At 43.4% G+C, this 27,857-nt stretch overlaps 1 protein-coding gene across 1 annotated transcript in view; it reads left to right on the top strand.

The window, feature by feature from the left end:
* The first annotated feature begins 3,543 nt into the window (after window positions 1-3,543).
* The window catches only part of LOC311246607 (ceramide synthase 2-like), a 43,531-nt gene continuing 19,217 nt past the window's right edge, over window positions 3,544-27,857 (top strand). The window contains exons 1-2 of the mRNA XM_084336756.1: window positions 3,544-3,989; window positions 27,141-27,321. Coding sequence (XP_084192882.1) covers window positions 27,149-27,321 — 173 coding nt within the window. The 5' untranslated portion in view covers window positions 3,544-3,989; window positions 27,141-27,148. The remainder of the gene's footprint in view (window positions 3,990-27,140; window positions 27,322-27,857) is intronic.

The following is a 27,857-nucleotide window of genomic DNA, read 5'->3' as shown; positions in this document are numbered from 1 at the left end:
GCGGAGATTGCGTTCGTCACCAGCCCCGGAGCTGTGAGCTTGGTTCGCCTGTTCGAATCCAGTTCACAGCTCCGGGGTTGTCACCAGCTTGGCTGGCCGTCTGCACTGATACAATTGGCTGTATCAGAGGGTGGGAGAAGCTGGCGGGGTGGGTCCGGGTCGTTGTAAACAGCGACTCCTACAGTTCGGTCGGGGCGCCTGCTAAGCGCGGATTGGACGTGAGGGGGATAGTGTGGTCCTCCCACACGCTACGCCCTCTCAATGAGAATCCGCGCTGCCAGGTGAAAAGAAGCGGTGATTGGCTGGACGTGTGTCGGAGGAAGCACGTGGTAGCCTCCACTCTCCCAAATGATCTGACTGTGGGGGGTAAAGCGCAGCGACCAGGAAGGGACTGGGAATTGGCATACGACTAACATTGGGATGGGAGAAAATCGGAGGAAAATGGAGGGGGAAAAAGACCAATAAAAAAATAATAAAATAAATGTCATGATGAATTGAAAATGGGGGACCCTGATGTAAACAAGACAAAAGTCTTTCTCTGGTCTGCATCCCCTTAACAATTGTGTGTATTGAGCCGTACTGTATTGTACCCATTCTGCAATCTGTTAATACAATTTTCAATCAATAGGACCCAGGCCTAGAACTGTGCCCTGAGAGGGAACTGTGCCCTGAGAGGGAGGTTTGGTGCGAAGGGTCAAAGTGGGTATCAAGCAAGAGGGAAGACTGTCAGGTTTTAAACTGTGGATACCAAACAGGAGGTAAAGACAACTTTGAACTGTTAAACAGTAATCCAGAACAATTGTATTGCACTGTGAAAAACTGTGATTTTATATGTTTGCACTTTATGTGCTCATTTCATGTCTATTCTAATTCTACTAAAACTGAATCAAACCATAAACAAAGTGGCCTGTCGAGATGTTAGATCCTAATGTGGAAAACTGTGATTCTATACTGTACTGTATGTCTGCACTTTGTGCTCATTTTACCCTTACTCTTATTTTACTTATTTTTACTTTTATTTCTACGCCCCACTATCCGCTGGGTGCATACTATGACCCTTATCATGTTTTGTAACAGATTATAGAAATTCAAGAAGCCTATTGGAACGTGAGGTTCTGATATGATTTTGATTACTATATCTGCATTATTTTATCCCACTTTATGCTTTGCTCTTGTTGCTTGTTTTACTCTGGTTTTATGTCTTATTTCTTACTGATGTAAAGCACTTTGAACTGCAATCCCCTGTATGAAAGGTGCTATACAAATAAAGTTATTATTATTATTATTATTATTATTATTATTATTATTATTATTATTATTATTATTATTATTATTATTATTATTACACATCATAACCAACACAAACTAAATTAAACAAATACCATAGAGGGGCTTTTTTGCCTAGAGGTCCGTGTTTGACTGCATTTGAAAATGTTGATTTTGGCTGGATAGGAAATGTCTTTCAGATAGGATGAAAGGAAATATTTCCCCCTATTTAATAATTAATAATAATAATACATCTTTATTTATATCGCGCTTTTCAAGAACCCAAAGACGCTGACAATAAGCAAAACAAAGAACAGAGAAACATAGAACCACAGGGAACAAGCAACAGTATGAATACAAAATACATAAAACCACGAGTAACAAGCAACAAATACAAAAGCCAGTAGGGGAACAAATGGTAATGATAGTATCTCCCCTTAAACACAAAGTATAGTGATGTTAGTTACCAGCTGAAATACAGCTCTGTCTTTCTTTTGCCTAGCAATGTATTTTGGTTAAAGGACAGGTTCACCTTTCTTCTTCTTTTTTTGCCAAGGCCATATTTAAACCATGATGTTGACTAGTAGGTTATAGGTCAGCGTTTCACTGATTGTTTTAGTATTGAGAAACATGGCTCAGTTGACCTGCTCCCTCAAGGCAGTTGGCAGCAGTTTCACTTCCAAATAATATATCTAACGCTGTATCTAATAATATTGCTTTCTTTATTATATTAGTACTGTATTTGTATATCTTGTATGTCAAAAATGTCTGGATGTAACAGTACTGTATGTCATGTATGTCATAAATGTTATGAATTGAAAATGGGGGACCCTGATGTAAACAAGACGAAAGTCTTTCTCTGGTCTGCAGCCCCTTAACAATTGTGTGTATTGAGCTGTACTGTATTGTACCCATTCTGCAATCTGTTAATAAAATGTTCAATCAATCAATCAATCAATCAATCAATCAATCAATCAATCAATCAATCAATCAATCAATGTTCTGTAGAAGGAAGTGAGATTTTGGACTAAGGAATGAACACAGTACTTTATTGATTGATTACCAGAGTTGTTTCTTACAAGGAGGAACTGGCAAACACTGAATCATCATGTCTTTTATACTTTATCAAACTAAGACAACAACACTACCATCCCCTCTACCGTTGGCTAAAAGGCTTGACTGTAATATCACCCCATTTGCCCTGATTGTGTACATAGTGATTCTATGCAAGTCACAGTAATCTCTCTGTCAAACCATCCTGACTTTTTGTCATTTTGTCACTTTTTTTTCAAACATCCACGTCTACAGCTAAAGATGTCATCAGGCATATAAATCAGAATATTCATGCACACAGTAAATTTCGCAGAGTAAATTGTACAGTTTGAGTAAAATTTACTCTGCGAAATTTACTGTGCATCTCTATTATTCACAAGTACATTTCATAACTGTTTATATTTTGATTTTGAAAGTTACTATATAGCAGCAATTTCACCTCCAAATAATATATTGATTTAGCTTACCTTGTGTGATCGCTGCATCTACTAGGCAGCAGTTTCCCTATATTGATAATATATTGATTCAGCTTTAATCTTTGCATTTTATTGACTGCGATTTGAGAACTTTTATTTTAAAAGAATCCTGACCGGAAGTTCAAACGATTCACCCCGTTCGCTTGACACTCTGCCGCGTTATTTATTTCGTAGCCGCAGTTTGCGGAGACGCTCTCTGATTGGCCACTGACGTTTCTGGTCATGTGACATGTGCGCCCAATCGTGTGTCGTGTGACGTTTCTTTCACCGGTTAAGCTTAAGGCACTCTTTTGAAGTTGGTTAAGGTTAGAGTTTGTCTTAGAGCATGGCGATAGAACACCAGCCCTGATTCCAAACTCTAACCTTAACCAACTTCAAAAGAGTCACCCGGTGATAAACTAGGCGTTAGGTAGTTTGCATGCTGTTCGAGGCGGAAATGGGCAAAGACACAGCTCGTCACGCGATTGGGCGCACATGTCACATGACCAGAAACGTCAGTGGCCAATCAGAGAGCGTCTCCGCAAACTGCGGCTACGAAAGAAATTAACGCCACTCCTCCCTCTCTCCCCTCACTCCGCCCTCTGCGTGACTCCTCCCTCTCGCCTCCCTCACCACGCCCTCTGCGTGACTCCTCCCTCTCTCCTCCCCCTCGCAGTCCGTTCTGCATCAGCACGGCTGACCCACGCGGCCACGCCTCTCCCAGGCTCACACACCCGTTAGTCCCCCTCGTCCCCCGGGATAGAAACGAAAGAATAGCCCGGGTAATAGCCTACAGACAATCGGGATGAGAAGAAGAGTTACCATTCGTTATACAATCTCAGGGAACCTCCCACCTACTTTCTTTCTTTTTTAATCTTTCTTCGCCAGAAAACTTTTTTTTTTACTATAATAATAATAATATGTAAAGATGCAGATAGGATGCAGCGATCAGACTGGACCTTGACATATAGAATCACACCGTCCGCGCGCGCAGCAGCCCCGCGCACAACGACCGGACCGGTAACTCGTGGGATCATCATACAAGATTCAACGCGACCGTTACTTTGAGTTGTGGGACCGAGCGGGCGGATCTTTCTGTAAATTCCACTTTTATTTGATAACGTCACTATACTCACTCACGCCACTAGTTTGGCCCAAAGTAGCCATCTATACGTGACGCCACCAAAGATCCTTGCGTTTGGGGAGGACACCAAAGTAAGTACCGTTATTATCTCACATTGGTGAACCAGACTGATCAGGGCTATAGATCCACAAAGAATGGATCGCACGGAGCAAGTTGCACCCTTACTTACAATGCATTATGAATTGAAAATAGGGGACCCTGATGTAAACAAGACGAAAGTCTTTCTCAGGTCTGCATCCCCTTAACTTGTGTGTGTATTGAGCCGTACTGTATATTGTACCCATTCTGCAATCTGTTAATACAATTTTCATTAAATCAATCACCGTGCAGATTGATTGATTGATTGAATGAACATTTTGAGCAATCCATTCTTTGTGGATCTATAGCCCTCAGTCGGGAAGTGTGTGTAGTAGTGCGTGCATTACGTATGTATGGAAATGTTTTAAATCAGGTAGCCTATTATGTGCTTTTTGAATAGTCTGTTGGACACTGACGCTATACCGAACTGCTTAAATGAAGGTAGGCTGTAGCTATAATGAAGGTGTGTGATGACAGATTATGATGACAAAGGAAGCACAAGCTCCATAGGCTCTACCTGCTACTGCTCTAGGGGACACGAGGGGCCCAGCTATTGTAGCTATTGTCTAAAAACTATTAAAGGGAGCAAATTAACAATTATTTGCAGATTAAATCATACTCGATCCTACTGACCAAATAGGCCTCGCGTATAGGACTTTACTTTGGTTCTGAAAATACAAGCATTCCCAGTGTGGTTTGTTTGGTTCTTCTGAGCCCTCCTCCCCCCTGAGATCATTATGCTGCATCTTCTCCGCTCCTTCTGTCTGTCTGTCAGGCTCTGAGACAGACCAGCTGAAAAGAGTGGATCAATACCATAAGTTCCAAGTAGGTTAATAAACTACTACGAACAGCCAGGCTCACTGACCCTATCTGGAGATGTAAGATAAGCCAACAATCTATAATAACACTGTTTATGTTATATCCTAGTCAGGGGATAAAAGTAAAGAAATAAAACAGTCAATGTAGTCAAAGTACTCATTGACTATTTGTGATTGTCTACATTTAGGGCCGTGATATAAAGTTACTATATAGGCTACAAATCACCAAGGGGAGCTTATTATCGAGGCTAAACAAAACAGCAATTTGAAGATGACGCTAATCGTGGTCAAAGCCTGACAGAGTATAATATAGAGATGTTTAATGGCCATTGATCGCCACACAAACATCGTTCTACTTCCCTCTACCGTCGCCTCAACAGCGCTACTAATCAATTATTAGACTGATGATTACCAGGAGTACCGGCAGGTAGTGGGTACAGAGATACACGAGGCCCCCCCCATGGCTGCCAGCATGTGGCGGCTACAGCCTTAAGGATGGTCATTATCTTAACAAGGGCAACGTTGACCTCGGGCTCTCAATAGAAAGAATGGCCGTCCAGCCCAGGGGTGTAATAGCCCTCAGTGGGGGTGAATAGGGAATGTGGTCAGGAGAGGAGACTCAGCATGACAATGATGATGATGGCCTATTGAGTTTGACTTACGCCCGCTGGGTAACCCCCCCCCCCCCTCTCTCCTAATAAATCATGAGAATTAAAGGTCAGTGTCAGAGTAAGAGACATTCCTCTTATCTCCATGTAAAACGAAGATGAGATTGTAGATCTATTTGCTGACGCTTTTATCCAAAGCAACGTACAAGTTCTGTACAGCAAGTCAGCAGGAAGGGTACAACTCTGATAGCTGAGGGTCAGTAACGTTGTTTGTCAAAAACAGTGCTATAGTCTTGAGTGCATATAGTATAGACATATTAGCATAGTGATAGGCTATGGCATGAGCTATGGGATTTGATTCATTCAAGCTGGAGGGCCATTTACTTATACTTAACTAGTTTTATGTAGGTCGTTTCACACTGTTTTTATCTTATCCTCAGATCCAATCCATCAGAATTTGTCTCCTTGAAAAACCCAGATGCTAAAGCAGAGGCTACCTAGGTGTGGCCCACTCCGCAGACATTCCCTGTAACATGTATGAATGGTCATTTTGACCGTACACCATTTATTAAAATTTTTTAAGGCTGCCGTTGAAAAACTGCGTCTTGGAAAAAAAAAATTCCCTTTGGTGCAAACGAGACCCGGAAAGTTGATGTGTTACCACGGCAACGGTGTTATTGTGATGGAAGGAACACCCCACCAGCGACAGCTGTGTGTTGAACTGAACATTCCAACTTTCGGAAAGTCGTGTGCACCGTGCGTGTGCGTGTGCGTGTCGTGTGCGTGTGCACACATGAAACAAGACGTCGCTTCCACGACAAGATTATCAAAACCCTTGGTGGCCATCTTATAGTACCAATGAAGACTGCCGTAGATAGATAGATTGATTGATTGATTGATTGAAAAGTTTATTAACAGATTGCAGAATGGGTACAGTACAGTACATCTCAATACATACAATTGTTAAGGGGATGCAGACCAGAGAAAGACTTTCGTCTTGTTTCCACCAGGGTCCCCCATTTTCAATTCATCATGAATGATCTATATAGGAAACACTATAGGAAAGTCTCTCTCTGTCCATCCCAGCTCTGGTGTGTGGTCCGGTCCGTACAGAAGCAGTCTGACTCATCCCCAGAATATTCTGTTCAGAAATACCCAAGGCATGACTCTCATTACAGTCGATGGACGATGTGCACGAAGCCTCCTCCTGGCCTGGCCTCCTCGCTGGCTCATCCAACAAAGCATTTCACACTCAATATTTGTGCTTCACTAATTTTATTCTGAAATAGAAATGATGGAAGCGTGTTGCATTGTGGGAAAAGGCCGCGAGGGGTCGTCAACATAGTATAGAGGCCTGGTGTGGGTCGTTCACATGTTCTGTAATCACATCCGTGTTTCCGTGTGTGTGCGGCGCCTGTCAGTATCAATACATAAACAGTCAACATGTGGTCGGTACAGTATATACAGTATGTAATTCAATATGAGCCCAAAGTTCAAGGCCCAGGATTTATTTCGGTCCACTAAAATATTTCACTAACTCAACTCCATCCTGACTCCTGTGACTTGCCTTATGTGGTATCAGTGTAGAAGAGTTTAGTTTGTCGTTTCCCCGACAAACCATATTACCCAATGTAAAGAGTAATGCTGCTTTCACTTCTCATGTCAAGTACTTTTAAAACAGCCTCTCTCTCTCTCTCTCTCTCTCTCTCTCTCTCTCTCTCTCTCTCTCTCTCTCTCTCTCTCTCTCTCTCTCTCTCCCTCCCCCCCAGGTAATAGTAGTATAAAATTAATAGCCAGTAGCGGTATGAATTATTCAATAGTTGTCATGGTAGACAGAGAGATGTAGAGTTGGAAGACATTAATGTTAGATGACTGACTCTCCCTCTTTCAACCTCCCCCGATCTCCCTGTCTCTCTTTATCTATCTATCTCTCAGTAGCTGTTACTAAGTAAACCACTTAAGAACAGAAGGATAGACAGGCAGGCAGACAGACAGACAGACAGACAGACAGACAGACAGACAGACAAACAGACAGACAGACAGACAGACAGACAGACAGACAGACAGACAGACAGACAGACAGACAGACAGACAGACAGACAGACAGACAGACAGACAGACAGACAGACAGACAGACAGGCAGGCAGACAGACAGACAGGCAGGCAGGCAGGCAGGCAGACAGACAGACAGACAGACAGACAGACAGACAGACAGACAGACAGACAGACAGACAGACAGACAGACAGATAGATAGATAGATAGATAGATAGATAGATAGATAGATAGATAGACAGACAGACAGATAGATAGATAGATAGATAGATAGATTACTCTATTCTAAACCGATACCACAGCAAAAACCTAAAACTAATGGAATATAATATTAGATGACAGAACATGGAAAATCCTTTATAAAATTGTATTTTTATTAATAAAATAACAATTATATATTATTTCTTTTATATTTTGTCGCAAATGCAATTGAAACGCTCGCACTGCCGAGTCCTGGCTTTAGGCAAAATCACCGACAGACAGACAATGTGTAAAATGCTTTGGTGTGTGTTCAGCTGACACTGTTGACACACACAACTATGCAAAGCCTGCGCACACACACACACACACACACACACACACACACACACACACACACACACACACACACACACACACACACACACACACACACACACACACACACACACACACACACACACACACACACACACACACACACACACACACACACACACACACACACACACACACACGCTGCTCCGGTCACGCATCCATTCAACTCGTAGAAAATATGGCATCAGGCTATTATTCTAAAAGTATCGATACTAAAAAAAAAAAGAGCATTGGACCGTTATATTAATGGCCGGGTATCGCAATGCCTTTCTAGTACGGGTGTATTGTGCAACAACCCTATGGTGTGTACAGAGAGTGACTCACGACTCTGACAGTCTGAACACATCACCACTGTGTCATGGTTTATGTTCCTATAGTCCACACTGTCTCTAAAAGTCGCTCTCCACTAAACAAGAAGAAGACTCTGAAATTCCAGAGGATGTTAACCATGGAGACATTACTGGGAGTGAGAGAGAGAGAGAGGGTGCTCCCTCAGTGTGGTGGTATCCTGGGAGTGAGAGAGAGAGAGAGGGTGCTCCCTCAGTGTGGTGGTATCCTGGGAGTGAGAGAGAGAGAGAGGGTGCTCCCTCAGTGTGGTGGTATCCTGGGAGTGAGAGAGAGAGAGGGTGCTCCCTGTGTGTGGTGGTATCCTGGGAGTGAGAGAGAGAGAGAGAGAGAGAGGGTGCTCCCTCAGTGTGGTGGTATCCTGGGAGTGAGAGAGAGAGAGTTCTCCCTCAGTGTGGTGGTATCCTGGGAGTGAGAGAGAGAGAGTTCTCCCTCAGTGTGGTGGTATCCTGGGAGTGAGAGAGAGAGAGGGTTCTCCCTCAGTGTGGTGGTATCCTGGGAGTGAGAGAGAGAGAGGGTTCTCCCTCAGTGTGGTGGTATGGTATGTGCGTATGTTTACATTCTCCAGAGATCTTTTGAGATTCTGTACCCGGTTCCACCATTAGTCAGTCAACTTCAACTTGTTGTTTTAAATTTGAGCTGAGTTTAGTTAGTGTGGCAATTCCAGCGTTATGGATGTTACATTCAGAGAGAACATTGGAAACTTAACTTAACATTGGCATCGATTTGAATTGGAAGTATAATTTACAGATTTTAGTTACACTTATTGAGATGAAGATGAGCCTGCAGTAAGAAATGTTTTGACCTTTTGGATTTTGAGATAGGTGACAAAATACACAGCGTTATGGATGTTACGGAAATTGACAACTTGCTTTTCGGACTCACTAAACACATGATGAAAACTCTGTGAATATCTTTTTCAAAGAATAACATGTTTACTATCACTTTGTAGGGAAGGGTTTGAGGTACCCAAAAAGCACATTCAGGAAAACCTGGCATTTCCTCTCAAGGAATGAATCACAAAAAAGTGCTGTTATGGATGTTAAATTTTTGCGTTATGGATGTTACGTTCTGTGATTCATTCCTTGAGAGGAAATGCCAGGTTTTCCTGAATGTGCTTTTTGGGTACCTCAAACCCTTCCCTACAAAGTGATAGTAAACATGTTATTCTTTGAAAAAGATATTCACAGAGTTTTCATCATGTGTTTAGTGAGTCCGAAAAGCAAGTTGTCAATTTCCGTAACATCCATAACGCTGTGTATTTTGTCACCTATCTCAAAATCCAAAAGGTCAAAACATTTCTTATTGCAGGCTCATCTTTATCTCAATAAGTGTAACTAAAATGTGTAAATTATACTTCAAACAAAGGGGTCATAATCGGACTTAACAACACACATTCACAATGTAACATCAGTCACTTGCAATGTAACATCCATAACACATGTAAAGAATACAAAAAATAAGACCAGAATGACTAATTGTTGCTAATATGTCATCTTTATAAAAGTTAGCTTTGTTTAGGAAGTTTGGTTGACATTGCATTCCAGATGCATGTTTTATGACAACTTTTCCTGGAAAACGTTATGGATGTTACATTCGCTGTCCCATAAAGAGGCATTATAACAGCATGCTTCACCTGCCAATGGAAAGACACAAAGTACATAATTGATTCACATATTGATACAACAGCCCTTCATGACCAAAGGTGAGGTTAGAAAAATATCTGTTGATTTTTTTTGTGCCATTCTGGCCATTCAGAAACTCATACAATTAGGTTAATCGAAAAATACATTTTTACATCATTGTGTCTCCTCCTGTAGTGTGAAAAAACATGCATTCTCATAAATATTACGATCAAATCTATTTTGTACTTCAAAATATAGACCTTGATGATACATTTGAAATTGGTTTGGTTATGATCATGTTATTAAAAAATGTTCATGTGAGGTTGACATTTGCATGGAATTGCCCTGGGATAGATAAAAACTAAACTTCAGTCTGTTAGTCCAGGTGGGCATGGCGCTGAAACGCCTGCCCGAGCGCAGCCGTATGAGGTGTTTGTTGCCAGGGTGGTGTGGGTCCTTTAGTATTTTCACTGCTTTTTTAAGACAGCGGGAGTTATAGAGTTCTTCCAGTGAGGGGAGAGGGCATCCAATGATTTTTTGGGCCGAGTTGACGACTAACTCCTGCCCTTATTAATAATCATATGAACAGCAGCTTGGCTGGTTAGTCATATTATACCAGCCCGGAGTTGGGTGTCTGTTTAGAATAACCACATCCTCTCCTTGTAATATCTACTCATTCAGTGCGAGTGAGGGATAGAGAGAAGAGAGGAGAGGAGAGGAGAGGAGAGGAGAGGAGAGGAGAGGAGAGGAGAGGAGAGGAGAGGAGAGGAGAGGACTTCCACTCTCCCACCCCTACCAGAGGCATCCTTCATTTTTATTGGATCAGCTAAAATGGCCAGAGTCTGGTCACGTGATCATGTGGGCCAATGAGCTGCAGATTTCAGTCTACTGTGGGGGAAAGGGCTGTAGCATGCATGGATAACATCAGAGCAGAAAAAGGGTCCTCTAGACCAGTGATTCCCAACCTGGGGTCCGCGGACCCCTGGGGGTCCGCCAGGGGGCGCAGGGGGTCCGCCAAACCACAGATGATTTGAGGTATTTTTTTTAATTCTTTTTTTTATATTTTTTTTAGATTTTTTTTTTTTAGATTTTTTTTTTATCATCAGAAGCATGAATAGTCTCTCCACTACAATAAAAAATAAAGATAAATAAATAAACATCTAGACATGATCTTTGAACGTTAACAGTAGGCTACCGGGTAGCCGCTAAAACGCGAATCAGTTGACTGTATCACTTTCTGTAGCTAGCCTAGCACGCTAGTTAACTTTCTCGGCTCGTCTGCAGTCAGCCGCCAGAGGCGAAAATGTGTGACAAACGAAAAGGAGATGACGGCAGCTCATCTGCAAAAAAAGTTAGGACCTACAGCAATCGCGAAAATTACATCACCATTTGCTTCACTGAGGGACCAGACAAAACGACCTGAGTGTGTGATTTGTGGAGAAAAGTTGGCAAACTCGAGCCTGAAGCCCAGCAAGCTGAAGAGACATCAGGCATTTAAGCACCCAGAAACCGTTGGGAAGGATCCAGACTTTTTTCGGAGGAAAGAACAGTCTCTCAAGGCGAACAAGCCTGTTGATGTTAGAGTAGCGTGGAGCAGGGGTGGCAGTGATTTACAGAAGGCTACCGAAGCCTCCTTTGAGTGTTCGCTTTTAATTGCAAAAGCAAAGAAACCGCACAATATTGGCGAGCAGCTCATCAAACCAGCCTGCATCAAAATGGTTTAGAAACTGTGCGGCCCACAGGTGGCGGATAAACTAAAATCAGTACCACTCTCGAACAATGTAGTGAAAGACCGAATTGATAAGATGTCAAGTGATTGCGAGCAGCAGCTGTCAGAAAAGCTTAGAAAGGGTCCATTTGCCATACAACTTGATGAAACTACAACTGTCGCAGACGAGGCTGTGCTCATCGTTTATGTGCAATATATTGAAAATGAGGATCTGAAGCAGGACATTCTCATGTCAGTCAACCTTACTACCACCACTCGAGGTGAGGATATTTTTACTGCAGTGGATTCTTACTTCATTCAACATAAATGCAAACCGTTCACCATTAGGGCCTGATTTGAGAGGATGAATACAGGATTTGAATATTGGCCAACATTTTGAAATACATATGGTGCAAGATTAGATTTGTTGATTGAAGGCACAAGTCAAAGAAGCATAGTGGGTCTAATTATGATGCATATGCCTGTGTATAAGCAGTTTGTTATTAAAATGACAAAAAAAAAAGGTATTAAACCCAGCTAGGACAGATTCTCTCTGCTACTGATTGGAATTTCCTGTCTCATATTTAGTTTAATTTGTTGCATTGATTTGTTCCATAAATGCAAACCGTTCACCATTAGGGACTGATTTGAGAGGATGAATACAGGATTTGAATATTGGCCAAACATTTTGAAATGCATATGGTGCAAGATGAGATTTGTTGATTGAAGGCACAAGTTAAAGAAGCATAGTGGGTCTAATTGTGATGCATATGCCTGTGTATAAGCAGTTTGTTATTAAAATGACAAAAAAAAAGTATTAAACCCAGCTAGGACAGATTCTCTCTGCTACTGATTGGAATTTCCTGTCTCATATTTAGTTTAATTTGTTGCATTGATTTGTTCCATAAATGCAAACCGTTCACCATTAGGGCCTGATTTGAGAGGATGAATACAGCATTTGAATATTGGCCAAACATTTTGAAATGCATATGGTGCAAGATGAGATTTGTTGATTGAAGGCACAAGTTAAAGAAGCATAGTGGGTCTAATTGTGATGCATATGCCTGTGTATAAGCAGTTTGTTATTAAAATGACAAAAAAAAGGTATTAAACCCAGCTAGGACAGATTCTCTCTGCTACTGATTGGAATTTCCTGTCTCATATTTAGTTTAATTTGTTGCATTGATTTGTTCCATAAATGCAAACCGTTCACCATTAGGGACTGATTTGAGAGGATGAATACAGGATTTGAATATTGGCCAAACATTTTGAAATGCATATGGTGCAAGATGAGATTTGTTGATTGAAGGCACAAGTTAAAGAAGCATAGTGGGTCTAATTGTGATGCATATGCCTGTGTATAAGCAGTTTGTTATTAAAATGACAAAAAAAAAGTATTAAACCCAGCTAGGACAGATTCTCTCTGCTACTGATTGGAATTTCCTGTCTCATATTTAGTTTAATTTGTTGCATTGATTTGTTCCATAAATGCAAACCGTTCACCATTAGGGCCTGATTTGAGAGGATGAATACAGCATTTGAATATTGGCCAAACATTTTGAAATGCATATGGTGCAAGATGAGATTTGTTGATTGAAGGCACAAGTTAAAGAAGCATAGTGGGTCTAATTGTGATGCATATGCCTGTGTATAAGCAGTTTGTTATTAAAATGACAAAAAAAAGGTATTAAACCCAGCTAGGACAGATTCTCTCTGCTACTGATTGGAATTTCCTGTCTCATATTTAGTTTAATTTGTTGCATTGATTTGTTCCATAAATGCAAACCGTTCACCATTAGGGCCTGATTTGAGAGGATGAATACAGCATTTGAATATTGGCCAAACATTTTGAAATGCATATGGTGCAAGATGAGATTTGTTGATTGAAGGCACAAGTTAAAGAAGCATAGTGGGTCTAATTGTGATGCATATGCCTGTGTATAAGCAGTTTGTTATTAAAATGACAAAAAAAAGGTATTAAACCCAGCTAGGACAGATTCTCTCTGCTACTGATTGGAATTTCCTGTCTCATATTTAGTTTAATTTGTTGCATTGATTTGTTCCATAAATGCAAACCGTTCACCATTAGGGCCTGATTTGAGAGGATGAATACAGCATTTGAATATTGGCCAAACATTTTGAAATGCATATGGTGCAAGATGAGATTTGTTGATTGAAGGCACAAGTTAAAGAAGCATAGTGGGTCTAATTGTGATGCATATGCCTGTGTATAAGCAGTTTGTTATTAAAATGAAAAAAAAAAAAAATTTATGGTATCTTATTAGGAGGGGGTCCGCAAATTTCATCAGAGATGTTTGGGGGTCCCTGGGGGGAAAAAGGTTGGGAACCACTGGACTAGACAGTTGGAAAATGAAAATATGGCTTTAGAAGAAGAAGAGCACTTTTTTGTCAATGTAGCCTACATGAGGCAATTGAAATGTGTCTTTTCACACATCCCTCCCATTTGCACATACACAGTCCCAATTTCTTAGGAAAGGTCAGAGGTGAGAGAGGTCAGAGGTTAAATCCACTACTTCCTCCTGGGGCTGGGTATATTTGGAAAATGTTCAATACCAGCGGCAGTACCAATACCTGGGTTTCGATACCAATACTTTTATTTCCGATACCGTACTTTTGCTGAGTTATGTGTGTCACGTCTGCTATGTGAGCCAATCGGAGGCTTTGTTACACTTTGGATGATTTTGGATTGTGGTTGAACGGAAGAAATGTTATATCTTGGAAGAAAAACACAATTTTTGTCTCACTGACGCAGATATGAAATGTACTACTTAGGTATCTAAACACAGTGACATGTGATAACCAAATTTCAATACCACAAACATTTTCGATACTTGATCGAATTGAAGCGATTCAATCAATACCACGACAATACCACAGACACCCTGGCTGTGAGCTCACGGATGTGCACCTGTAGTTGATAGGAACCACGTGATAACTTTTAGTTCATGGTGGTGAAGCAAATAACACATGGGTCCAAAGTCTCTGTGTACTGGGGGCTGTGGTGGAGAGGCTGCAGGCCATCATGAGCAATGACAGCCGCCCTCTCCATCACACCCTGACAGAGGAGCAGCCACCCTCTCCATCACACCCTGACAGAGGAGCAGCCACCCTCTCCATCACACCCTGACAGAGGAGCAGCCACCCTCCACCACCACACCCTGACAGAGGAGCAGCCACCCTCTCCATCACACCCTGACAGAGGAGCAGCCACCCTCCACCACCACACCCTGACAGAGGAGCAGCCACCCTCTCCATCACACCCTGACAGAGGAGCAGCCACCCTCCACCACCACACCCTGACAGAGGAGCAGCCACCCTCTCCATCACACCCTGACAGAGGAGCAGCCACCCTCCACCACCACACCCTGACAGAGGAGCAGCCACCCTCCACCACCACACCCTGACAGAGGAGCAGCCACCCTCTCCATCACACCCTGACAGAGGAGCAGCCACCCTCTCCATCACACCCTGACAGAGGAGCAGCCACCCTCTCCATCACACCCTGACAGAGGAGCAGCCACCCTCTCCACCACACCCTGACAGAGGAGCAGCCACCCTCTCCATCACACCCTGACAGAGGAGCAGCCACCCTCTCCATCACACCCTGACAGAGGAGCAGTCACCCTCTCCATCACACCCTGACAGAGGAGCTGCCACCCTCTCCATCACACCCTGACAGAGGAGCAGCCACCCTCTCCATCACACCCTGACAGAGGAGCAGCCACCCTCTCCATCACACCCTGACAGAGGAGCAGCCACCCTCTCCACCACACCCTGACAGAGGAGCAGCCACCCCGACAGGACAGAGGAGCAGCCACCCTCTCCACCACACCCTGACAGAGGAGCAGCCACCCTCTCCACCACACCCTGACAGAGGAGCAGCCACCCCGACAGGACAGAGGAGCAGCCACCCTCTCCACCACACCCTGACAGAGGAGCAGCCACCCTCTCCACCACACCCTGACAGAGGAGCAGCCACCCCGACAGGACAGAGGAGCAGCCACCCTCTCCACCACACCCTGACAGAGGAGCAGCCACCCCGACAGGACAGAGGAGCAGTCGCAGTGGACGACTCTTATCGCTGCGCTCGCGGACTGAGCGGTTCAGGCTGTCCTTTGTCCCCACAGCCATCAGACTGTTCAACACCATGTGACCCCCCCCCCCCCCTCTGTCTCATGACCTGGGTGCGCCCGCACCCCCCCCCCCCCCCCCCCCGCAATTCATTTAAAATTTATTTAAAATTTGTATACTGTAATTTTATATAGCAATATGATTTTATTTGACGTGACAATAGTGCTCACCGTTTATTTATTTAAGTCATCACAAATTTGTACCTCAGCGCTGGCCTTCATTGTTTGTTTGTTGTACTGGTTGTCCTTTTTTATTGCTCTATTGTCTGTTAACTGCCTGAGCTGTTACTGGATACCTGAATTTCCCCAAGGGGATTAATAAAGTATCTATCTATCTATGTTAATGTGTGTGTGTGTGTGTGCATTTGCGCTCACACACACACACACACGTTTGTGTGCATGCGTGTTCTCCATGTGTTTACAGCTCATTTACATTTTATGATCACTGATTACGGTAGAAGCTTCCTTCAGATTCTTGTCTGTTCTTTGGACGACCTCTGTTTGTGCTCAGAAGCGACCCTGCTAATGGTATCTGCTGTTGGTTAAGAGACAGACAGACACACACGCACACACGCGCGTGCTGTTCAGAAACTTGGCAGTCGGAGGGAGACTGATGAGAGTTGTCAGGAGGCCTGGGAGGAGAAACACAGGCCAGGACTAACTTAACTTGATGTGGAAAACAAGTGAGCAACTCAGGCATGACACCGTCTCAGGGACTGAGTGTGTCAGAGGCCTGCTTCCCACAGACAATCATTACTTACTCACTTTGACTTTCAGTATTCACACCCTGACAATATCCAGATGGGTGCGTCTTCAGAAGTGCCTTCATGAATGGTATATAGTAGGAAGCTATAGGGATGGCTAGTGTGATGTCACAAATTACTTCCGTGTCCACTAGCATGTTTAGTCTAATGTGGCCAATGTAAACAGCAATGCTACAGCCCAGGAACAGGTCACCCTGACTACTGTGACATCCTACTTCGCAGACTTCTCAAAGTCTGTGAAAAAGGGTGTCAACTTGTATAAATAAAAAAAACGGTAACAGAGGAAAGCGGTAGTAAGAGACTGTTTTGTTGACATAATTTCTATTCCAGTTCAGTTCAGTTCAGAGTTTTTATTTGCCACATGGAATAATACAATCATAGTTTCTTCATTAAAAAAAAAAAAAAATCATAAATAGCCATTCCATGGACAAAAGGAGCAGGAAGAAGAATAAATCTTATAGTTACCTGCCCCTTATTCCTAAACTAACATGTATTTTCTTAATGGTCGGCGTATAACCTTATTTACATAAATAATCATTTATCATTTATTGCTGTTGGGGCGCTCCAGTAGCACACCACAGTCGCGAAGCGGTCGCCCCGGGTTAGATTCCCCGACCTGGTGGCGTCTATGCCTTCTACAACGCCGCTCGGTTTCCGGGTTCCTCTGATTGGCCACTAAGCCCACGTGACCCTACTCTAGCACGCCCCCCAGTTATCGCTTACGCCCGCGCATGCGCATGAGCCGCGACTTTACACTCTCGCGCTGTGAAGCGCCAGCGGGGCGATGCGGTGGTTTCTCCCCGGCTTCCGTGCGCCGCCGCCGGCTTGACTCGGTCCAGCTCCAAATTATGGCTATGTGTCTAATATGGCCGTCGCTTATCAATGACTTGTTTTGTTTACATCAGGGTGAACGCTGTTGCATTCGCAAATAATAATAATATAATAATAATAATGCAGGACCTGTTGCAGAAGTCTTTATTCGGCATGCAACGACACTCAATGTTTTTAGTGGTACACACAGCGGTTAGTTTAGCACACACACCGGAACACACACGCATGCATTGTCTCTTTAGGATCGCAGAAGCGATTTGTCTCTGCGATTAACCCATCCCGTCGTCCTTCCCCCCCAAGGGCAGCCGGGAGCAGACAGGCGTCAACGTGAGCCGCGCCAGGGGACCAATCCAAGTGCTCCTGTCCGTCTTCGTCAAGGACGCCACAGCGTTAGCGATCTGTTGTTGTGCATGTTTTTCCATTGGGTTTTATCTTATCGGGGGGGAAACCCTTGCGAGCACGGGGAGAACATGTAAACTCCACACAGAAAGGCCTGGGAGATACCCCACCTGAGTACCTGGCATCATGGAAACCTGGTCCCCAAGCGGGAATCGAACCCTGGACCTTCTTGCTGTGAGGCGACAGTGTTAACCACTACACCACCGTGCCGCTTGTATATATGAGAGCCAGCAATACGCAGCTCCAGTTAACCTAATTTATACCGTAATGAATCATTAAAAAAATATACCGTTAACTGGAATCATATGCCGCGTGTCTTCCCCTCTTCTCCTCCCGTTTCACCCTCTCTCCTCTGTCGGTCCTGCGTGGCCAAAAGGTCCTGCGTTGACCAAAAAATGCTATAAATAAAATCTTTAAAAATATATATATTTCTATTGCGGCAACATGGGACACAGCACTGCACCATTTTAATGCCTTTGAATATCCCATCTGGAAGCAACAGGAAACGGAAGTGGCGTTTTGGAATATGATGACGTAGCGCCTAGCCATCCCTATAAGGATCGGAGAGCTGATTAGCTCTATTACATTCACTTTTTCTAATTTAGTTTTGAAAGGGTTAAAAATGGACACAGTCCCTCCTGCAGTTATCACCAGCCAGGGCCAGTTTTTGCAACAGTTTTAAAAAGTTATTTATTCTTCACAATTTGTTTTTAACCCTACCCTGGCCTGTTTCTTACTAACCAACGATGTTGTCGATTAGTAGAGTTCTTTCTCAGCACAACCCATGCTGTTCTTCATACTGGAGACTCACAGTTTTGGTTAGTTATCTCCAGTGGTGCAGTGCTGGGCAACCGCGGTCAAACGGCGTTTGGGCTTCGAAGTGCGCGCATCCTATTATTATGCAAAGTCTAGGTGATAAGTGCCTAGACTTTGCATAATAATAGGATACCGTTTGGCCTCCGCCCATATTACGACTGCACCCCTGGTTATCTCCAAACGAATGCAAAGTCAATGGGGTCACGCTCCTCCTGTCTGTACAAGCCCTGAAAACAATGCTGCAATCTACTGGAGTGCACTGGGGAGTAGGTTTCAGCAGGGCTTCTGGGGCTTGTACAGACAGGAGCATGACCCCATTGACTTTGCATTAGTTCTGTGGATAGCTAGCCAGAGCTGCAGGGCTCCAGTATGAACAACAGACAAAGGACTCTACGGATCTACAACATCATTGGTAGATAAGAGAAATAGGGCACTGGTTAAAAGAAATTCGGAACTAACCCTTTAAAACTAGGCTCCATAATGCAAGGCTGCCCCGTTTTTGTCAATTAGTTGATCAAATCAAATGTATTTGTAAGGCCCGACAACACACGTTAATGTCCCCATGGGCCGGACACGTCTTCTTTAAACAAGTCAAGAAGAAACATCACAATAAATCAAGAACAAAAAACACCATAAAGTCCAAAAAATGTATGTAAATAAATGAATGCAACACTCCCAGACATACCCCACGCGAAGGTAAGGAAAAACTCACTAAAACCTAGCAATAGAAAAAAATTCACCACAGGCAATGTGGAGGAGAGAAACCTTAGAAGGGCCGTTCAAGGGGGGATCTCCCTTCTTAGATTGATTGATTGATTGAATTGATTGATTGATTGATTGATTGATTGAAAAGTTTATTAACAGATTGCAGAATGGGTACAGTACAGTACAGCTCAATACATACAATTGTTAAGAGGATGCAGACCTGAGAAAGACTTTCGTCTTGTTTCCATCAGGGTCCCCCATTTTCAATTCATCATATGACACACACGACATACAGATAGACAGTACTGCTACATCTATACATTTATGACATACCAGATTTTCAAATACAGTACTGTTTGTGATACTAAAAAAATCCAGAAAAAGAGTGTATATACATTTGACATAGAAACTGTGCATTGGGGGAGGTTGGGTAGGTGGGGTGGGGCTGTACATTGGAGGTGGGGGGGGGACACACTGTACATTGGAAAACTGACATACATTTGACATAGAAACTGTACATTGGAGGAGGTTGGGTAGGTGGGGTGGGGTTGGGTGGGGCTGTACATTGGAATACTGACAAAGCCATGCTTGGTCTTTATTGTACAACTGGGTTAGGACATTTGTAGGGGCCAGTTTTGAATTGCAGTCTCCCGTAGGTGTTCTTTGAGAGTGTTTTTGAAGGTGGGTAGTGATTCACATTCCTTTACAGCTTTGGGTAGGGCGTTCCACATTGTTGTGGCATAATTGCGAAACGTGTTTAGTCCCTTGTTTGAGCCGAATCTGGGTTTTACATGATTTGTGGAGCTCCCTCTGGTGTTGTGATCGTGGTATTCACTGACCTTTGGGAAGTATTTTGACATGTACATGGGTACCTTGGTCGTGTAGTGTATCTTGTAGACCAGGCCCATTGCAAGTTGCTGTACTCTGTCGTCTACTCTAAGCCATCCTAGGTTGGCAAAGTGTGCAGGGGTGAGGTGGGTTCTAGGAGTCAGGTCAAGCAGTAGTCTGACTAGTTTGTTTTGAGATGTTTGTAATTTGGTTTTTAGTGCCTTTGAGGTGCTTTGGTACCATGAGGTGCACGCATAGTCGTAGTACCCTTGAATGAGTGCTCCTGCCAGAGTCTTCAGGGTATTCTTGTTTACCAGAGAGGAGATCCGGTACAAGAATCGAGTTCGTTGATTGACTTTTTTTATTACATTGGATGCCATTTTGTCACAGGAAAGATTAGCCGGTGATAGTAGTGTTGCAATAAAACAGGCAAACAGTTTGTAAGCATGCACTCATATGAGTAATGAAACACAGATAAGTGCATGCAATAGCAACTGAACATTTAGAAATATTTTAAAATAGAGCTGATGGCGGATCTATTTGAGGCATGGGGGCGGCGCAGAGAGGGTCACATCCTCCCAGTCATCATCATGGGACGTCCGCTACTTCTGTCATCACCACGAGACAGCCACTCTCAGGTAGACAGGGAGACGGGACGCTATATTTTTAAAGGCAGCCCAAGAGTGCTTCCACGTTTCTCTGATTGGCCATGACGCCCACGTGACACGCCCCGCGGCGACGTGGCAGCGGCAGAGTGCTCGGATGAAGCGACCATATACGATGTAACACCCAGTGTGAAATAAGGTTTCAAAGCTACCTAGCAGGATGCGGCCGCTATTGCACTTTTGGGATTTCAGAATGATTTCCTATGGTAACACAGAGGTCCGTGACATTGCATAGAATAAAAAAAATCGAATAAAAGAAAAAACGATGAAAACCCGACTATACTCGCGTATGGCGCTCAACCGCTGGTGAGATAACCCGACTATCATCGCGTATGGCGCTGAATGAGTTAAAAGAGCAGCCAAATAACACGTAGTCATCTATGCAGACCCGACAGACAGACAGAACTATAACAAAGTTGTTGTGTTAACGGGTGTCCTTCTGATCAAGGCAATCTCGACTCACTGACTGCCTTGCCTTTACTGTAGAAGACCTGTGTTCCAGTCCATGTGTGTGTGTGTGTGTGTGTGTGTGTGTGCGTGTGTGTGTGTGTGTGTGTGTGCGTGTGTGTGTGTGTGTGTGTGTGTGTGTGTGTGTCCTAAATCCAGCTGCATAGCTGAGAAGGAGCCAGGCTCCGTCTAGGGAGGACATTACACATGGCCTCCGCACCCCCAGCCAAAGGGGGAATCCTTAACAGAATGCTCTGAGGAAGCAGAAGGGTGGGGTTGAGAGAGGGAGGGGTTAGAAGGGGGGGGGGGGGGTATGCGGGGGTGGGGGGGTACATTACAGCTGCAGTGGGTGGAAAGGGAGGTAGGGTTGGGAGGAGGCAACGGCACTCATCATCAGAGACAGAAGTGTGTGTGGGGGGGGGGGGGGGGGGTCACTCTCTGCTCAGCTCATGGATGAATCATGGCTCACTTCCTCCAGATGCTAGTTCTCCTTTGCACGCACGCACACACACAGAGACACACACACACATACACAGACCCCTCCTCTATCTGCCACGCCCTAAACCTTACAAGCAGAGGGATTCATATTCCTCAACGTCATTCTCTAAGCAGCTATATGGACTGTGACGCATTTCTGTGGAAATGATGAAGAAGAAGGTGAGCTGAAGGTCTGGGCCCTCGTTTATCAATGGTGCATACGCACAGATATGTGCGTAACCCGTGCGTACGATCATTTCTAAGCAATGTGTGGGACTTATCAATTTGAAACGTGTGCTTGACTTTGTCAGCTCAGGCCGTACGTACCTGGCGCCCAGCGGTAGAATATGAAGACTGCAGACGGACGGCATTATGCTTTCATCAGTTTCATGCATTAGTTTCAACAATGACGTGTTCTGTATGACCCGTAATTCACTATAGTGTGCATTGTAAAATAGCGACATTAGTGTAATTATTGTCAAACCCTAAATAGCTTTTGGAATAGGTATTTCCGAATGAATTCAGCCTGGTTCATAGCGTTATTATAGGAATACTTCTCGCGGTGTGCGCTCAGATGTTTTCAGAGATATAGGGCATGTCTATTTGCAGAGAGAGAACATAATAATATAAAGTATAGTCCGCTACCCGAGACACATTCTCCTTGATTTGCAATTTGAGACCCACATTGGAGCGTGGAGCAAATTTGGCTGATAATGTCGTTGCCGGTGGCCGGGAGGAACACGACTCATTCAGGCCTAATTGTATTTAATTCAATTGTAATGTTATTGGTATCTATAATTAAAACATCACTTAAATGCAGATCAGGGTTATCCACTGAAGCCATAATGACTCTGACCAGAACCACAGGCTCACGAGCGCACAATAGGCATTGTAGAGCGTAGAGTTGGCCGGCTGAAATTGATTTAATTTCAGTCATTGCAGTGCTTAATGTCGGGTCAGCTTGTCATTTATTTCTGTCAATGTGCTGGTTCTGTAGCAGGACTGGGTCAGTCAACATCCTTGGCTCCCGGCGCACCGAAGATAGACTACATGCTCCCTCGTCCTCAGCGGAGTTGTCTGTGAAGTGTGAACTTGACAACTTCATTGGATTTATTTATTCTCTAAAAAATATCTATAATAATCATACGATTAAATATTGTTTAAAATAAAACGCTAAATACTATTATTCTGTGTGTCATGTTTCCAAATAAGATTGTTCACAACGGGAAATGCTGTATACGTTGAATTAGTTGGTTAGACCTCGCTCTCAGTGAAGTTTCTCAGAGTTTGCTCGGCTTAGTCCATTATTTCACATCCCATGGGGGTGTTTCATGACCATAATATGGATAATCGTGCACGAGCATAGACGTTAAGAACAAATGGTATTTATCAACACAGAGTGTGCGTGGGACACGTCTATGCACGTGTGATAAATCCCGATTTTTCTGTACGTACACACACATTCTAAATTCTGTGCTTAAGAACGAAAATTTAGAACACTTTCTAAGAATTGTTGATAAATGAGGGCCCTGGTCTTTAGTGCCTCACGCATGGCCCCCTTGCTTCCCCCTGTTCTCTGTGAGTCTGTTATATACATTAGAGAAACTACAGCCAAGCCTCCAATGAGAGGGGGAGGTGTGAGAAACATGTAATAACTTACTCAGTCGATGAATCCGATTAATTCAATTTATTAACTCAGAATGAAAGTATCGAATACAGAGAATAGTCAGAGAATGGCTGAATGGCTCTCATCCAAGTGACTAGCTAGGAGACCCGGAAGTAAGAGACCGAATCACAGAGAGGGGGCTCCTGCCATGGGAGGGGAGGGGAGGGGAGGGGAGGGGAGGGGAGGGGAGGGGGGACACCATAAAAAGGGGTAGACGGGGGACAGAGGGGGGAGAGGGCTCCTATTTCCCCCACAGAGGCTGGCACCTAATTAAGAGCGCCTATTTACTGTAATTGCATGATACAGAAGTCTCTCATTTACAAGTGTAGATTCGGCTTATGGCTACTAAGCCATTTACTGCTGATAGCGTGAAACAGGCCCCAGCCAGGCTATTTTTACCTTTGGGACTTGGGGTGAATCATCTCTTTTTGTTGTAACTGTATTTACCTGCCACGTCCTTTGCGTGCATGTGCATGTGTGTGTGTGTGTGTGTGTGTGTGTGTGTGTGTGTGTGTGTACATGTGTGCATGAGTGTGTGTTTGTGTATGAGAGATGGTGTGCTGTGTGTTTCTGTCTGTGTGTTTATCTGCTACAGCAGCAGGTTAATGTGTGTGTGTGACTGTGTGTGTGTCTGAGTCTGTGTTTATCTGTGCAAGCAGGCACACACGTGTGTGTGTGTGTGTGTGTGTGTGTGTGTGTGTGTGTGTGTGTGTGTGTGTGTGTGTGTGTGTGTGTGTGTGTGTGTGTGTTTTGCCAATGTACACATCCCTCTCAAGGCACTGAGAGAAATGACAAATAAAACTGTTCAGCTGGTCAGAAAGTGGGTAGGCCTCAACACACACTCCACACGGGGCATGATCTTTCTCCCATGTGGAGAGGGAGGGCTGGGAGTCCCCAATGTCGAGTGGACCTACATAGCCACCAGGCTACCATTATTTTTCTTTATCAATGAACGTACTACTCACGAGTAAGCAACTTTAACCAGTAGAGTGGGACGTCGGCCCCCCTCATACATACAAACACCTGTACATCGCTCGTCATGACCGTATTGTGGACATTGTGTCTGATGCGGTACGGAACATATCACCATCTGGTCCCCAAAGAACCAATCAGAAAAGGCTTATTGTGGAATTGGAATGTACATTTCTGTCCAGCTTCAGATGTATCATTTGATTTGTTGTAAATGTTGACTGTACCTTCTCTGAGCGTAGCCAACTCTCAATATGTTGAGGCGGTGTGGCTCTCTGTTCATTGAAAGGAGATACAGGAAGCTTTAAAATATAAACAAATTCATGGGACCAGTGTGATTGGTTGCTATGGGAGATTAACATTGGCTAACATTGGTTTAAGGGGATATTCCACTTTAGTAGAATTTACTGCTATGTAAGTGCATCTACTTACATACAGTAGTACGCTAGTGACCACTGCTATCCCTGTTGTCTGCTGTCAACACCACCATTCCCAGGTTTATTTGTTTATTGGTCTACCACAGTGGCAGCTAATCTTCTTGGGGTCCACACACCTAATGAAATCAACAGAATACAGTGAAATCAATTCACAGCTCAACTTGAAAAAAGAAAACACAGAATCATGCTCTCCAGTCACTTATCAACCACAAACTCTCCCAACAGAAGAAACCATTAAATTTTTTTTTACATATTAACAACATAAACCCCTAGTAAATGATAATAAAACACAGTTAGATCAGAAACATAGTAACAGAACAAAACAAGCGTAACAAGGTACAGACATCCACACCTAACTATTATTCAACATACTCTTTTTAAGTAGGTACATGGAACTGGCATTCAAGTTCAAGTTTTCAAGTTTCTTTATTAGTTGTCATACAAAAATACAGAATACTTTTATATGAAATGCTTCTTTCTGTTTTGCTCCTGAGAGTGTGCTAGATAAAAATAGATAAGTATAAAATAAGTATAAAATAGAAAGTCAAGTACGTAGACAAGTGTAAACAAAACAAACGTGTTCAATATACATATATACAATATACAATGCAGAGTAGAGAAAAAGTAACTGAGGTACAATACAATATACAGTACAATGCAGAAGTGGGATGAGGTACAACTTAGGGTAAGGTGCAATGAGCTATGAGTTGTAGTGCAAATCTCTTTACCAATAAATATAGAGTGTGTTAAAGTGTCTAAAGTGGGTAAAGTGGGTTGTTTATTTAAAGTGAGTGTGTACGTGTGGATGTGTGTGCTGTGAGTGTATTTGATGGTTTGTTACATAGTGTTATTGTCGTTGAGCATCCTGATTCATGTTCCAACTCAAAATAGCTCCGTACATAATAGTCTTCAGGCTCCTCATTCACTTCTGTTTATTTTTAGTCTAAATGTCGTACTTCTGAAGTACAAAAAGACTACTGCTGTGCAAATCTCACAGAACAAACAATTCTGTTTAGTTGAAATTTGCATTTGATGTCTCTTACAGATGTATTACCTTTGAAAAATAAAAGCAGCCCCAGTAGATTTGTTGTAGCAATATTTGGGGAATAGTTGCCCGTAGTTACCTTACCTCCTGCCTTGATTCTAAACATTCTGTGCAAAGTTGACAGTTGGTCAAACTACACCTCAAGTAAGAAATAGTTACTTTTCAGATTTTGAAAATGGCAACATTACTTAAAAAACAAGTACTTCTGACAAATATATTTTTGAGAAACATAATATTACACATAATCATATTGCAGTGTAGTTTGTTTATATTTCAGAAATACGATATTTAGACATGGTCCTCAAATTAATTGAAGTGAATGGGGAGGCTGGTTGTGTCGACAGCAGACAACAGGGAAAACAGCGGTCGCTAGCTTACTTGTAGATGACTTTAGATAGAGGTAAGATAGAGGTAAGACTAATGATTTAGCGAGATATCCCTTTAACCCGTGCTAGTGATAAATCAATTGTCACGGCCTATGTGGATGTCTTTGAACCGCTAAAGTTAACTGAATTGTGTGCAAACTACAGTTTCATTCCTTGTCTGTTGACTAGGCAAGCTGATATCCTTTACAGCTACTGACAACTGACAGACTGACTGCTGGGAGGATCAGGGTAACAGTTTAGATGATGCAATCTATTACAGGAAGCAGAACCGTTTTATTATGTTCACTACCAGGATGCTACTTTCTCAAGGGGCTCACAGCTATTCATAGTATTCATGCTATATCTAGATCTGTACATGTCCTACTCTTGCTAGTTACGCTGCTGGACAGTTTCACTACTACAATACTGTCCATCACTCCACATATTATACTACAACTCTGTACATATATCTGATTAGCTTATTTTTATCTTTACTATATTTTGATTTGTATTTATTTATGTCTTCCACTATTACCCATACCTGTACGCCCCCCCCCCCCCCCCCCATGTATGACACCTGAATTTCCCCAAGGGGATTCATAAAGGAATACCTTATCTTATACAATATGACACTGTGCCACAGCTCATTGGCCACTGTTGTCATTTAACGATAATCACCTGCCATTTGATCACCTGTTGTTTGTTACGAGATGTCTGAGATCACACACTGTAAACAACATCTTGGGTAACTTAACTTCACATTGACATGCCTTCTGTTAAAAAAAAAATGCTATGAGATTGAGGGACACCGTTTTGATTGTATTGGTTCTGTGACGTGTGTTGCAGCAGGAAGGATGCTGAGGGGGCTGAGAGAGTGGTTCTGGCGGGAGCACCTGTGGTTTCCAGAGGGGCTGGGCTGGGCCGACCTGGAGGACAGGGATGGCCGGACATACGCCAAGGCCGCCGACCTCTGGGTGGTGCTGCCCATCGCCATTACATTCCTCATTATCCGACAGATCTTCGAAAGGTCAGCCCATCTGTCTCTCTCTCTCTCTCTCTCTCTCTCTCTCTCTCTCTCTCTCTCTCTCTCTCTCTCTCTCTCTCTCTCTCTCTCTCACTCTCTCTTTAAATCTGTCTCTTATCTTTTTTAATCTGTCTCTGCCTATCTGCATTTTGTTTTGTCACCCCCTCTCTCTCTCCCTCTCTGATAGACTCTATTCCTCTCCATATACTCTCTCTTCCCCCCTTGCTTCGCCCTTCTCCTCTTCCTCCCTCTCACTCCGTCTGTGCATCGCTGCTCTCTATCTCCTCCTCCTCCTCTCGTCTCTAATTAGATTCCTTCAACCCCAGCCTGTTATTTTATCTCTTGCTGCTTTTCTCTGACTCACTCAGATCAGATTATTCCTCTTCGCTCCTTATCCCACGCCCTGCTTTAGAAGTGGTAAAGATGCATTTCTTCCAATTTGACCAACCAGTATAAAGTTCTAAGACATTTTGTTCCACAGTTATTTTCCCAAATACACCCGTTCAGTCAGCGAACAGGCACAGCAGCCCAGGTTTTGA

The sequence above is a fragment of the Notolepis coatsorum genome (assembly GCF_963971535.1).
Source record: "Notolepis coatsorum genome assembly, chromosome: 19".
Classification (NCBI taxonomy): Eukaryota; Metazoa; Chordata; class Actinopteri; order Aulopiformes; family Paralepididae; genus Notolepis; species Notolepis coatsorum.
The sequence above is the reverse complement of the archived record's forward strand: the minus strand, read 5'-3'. Positions and strand labels throughout refer to the sequence as shown.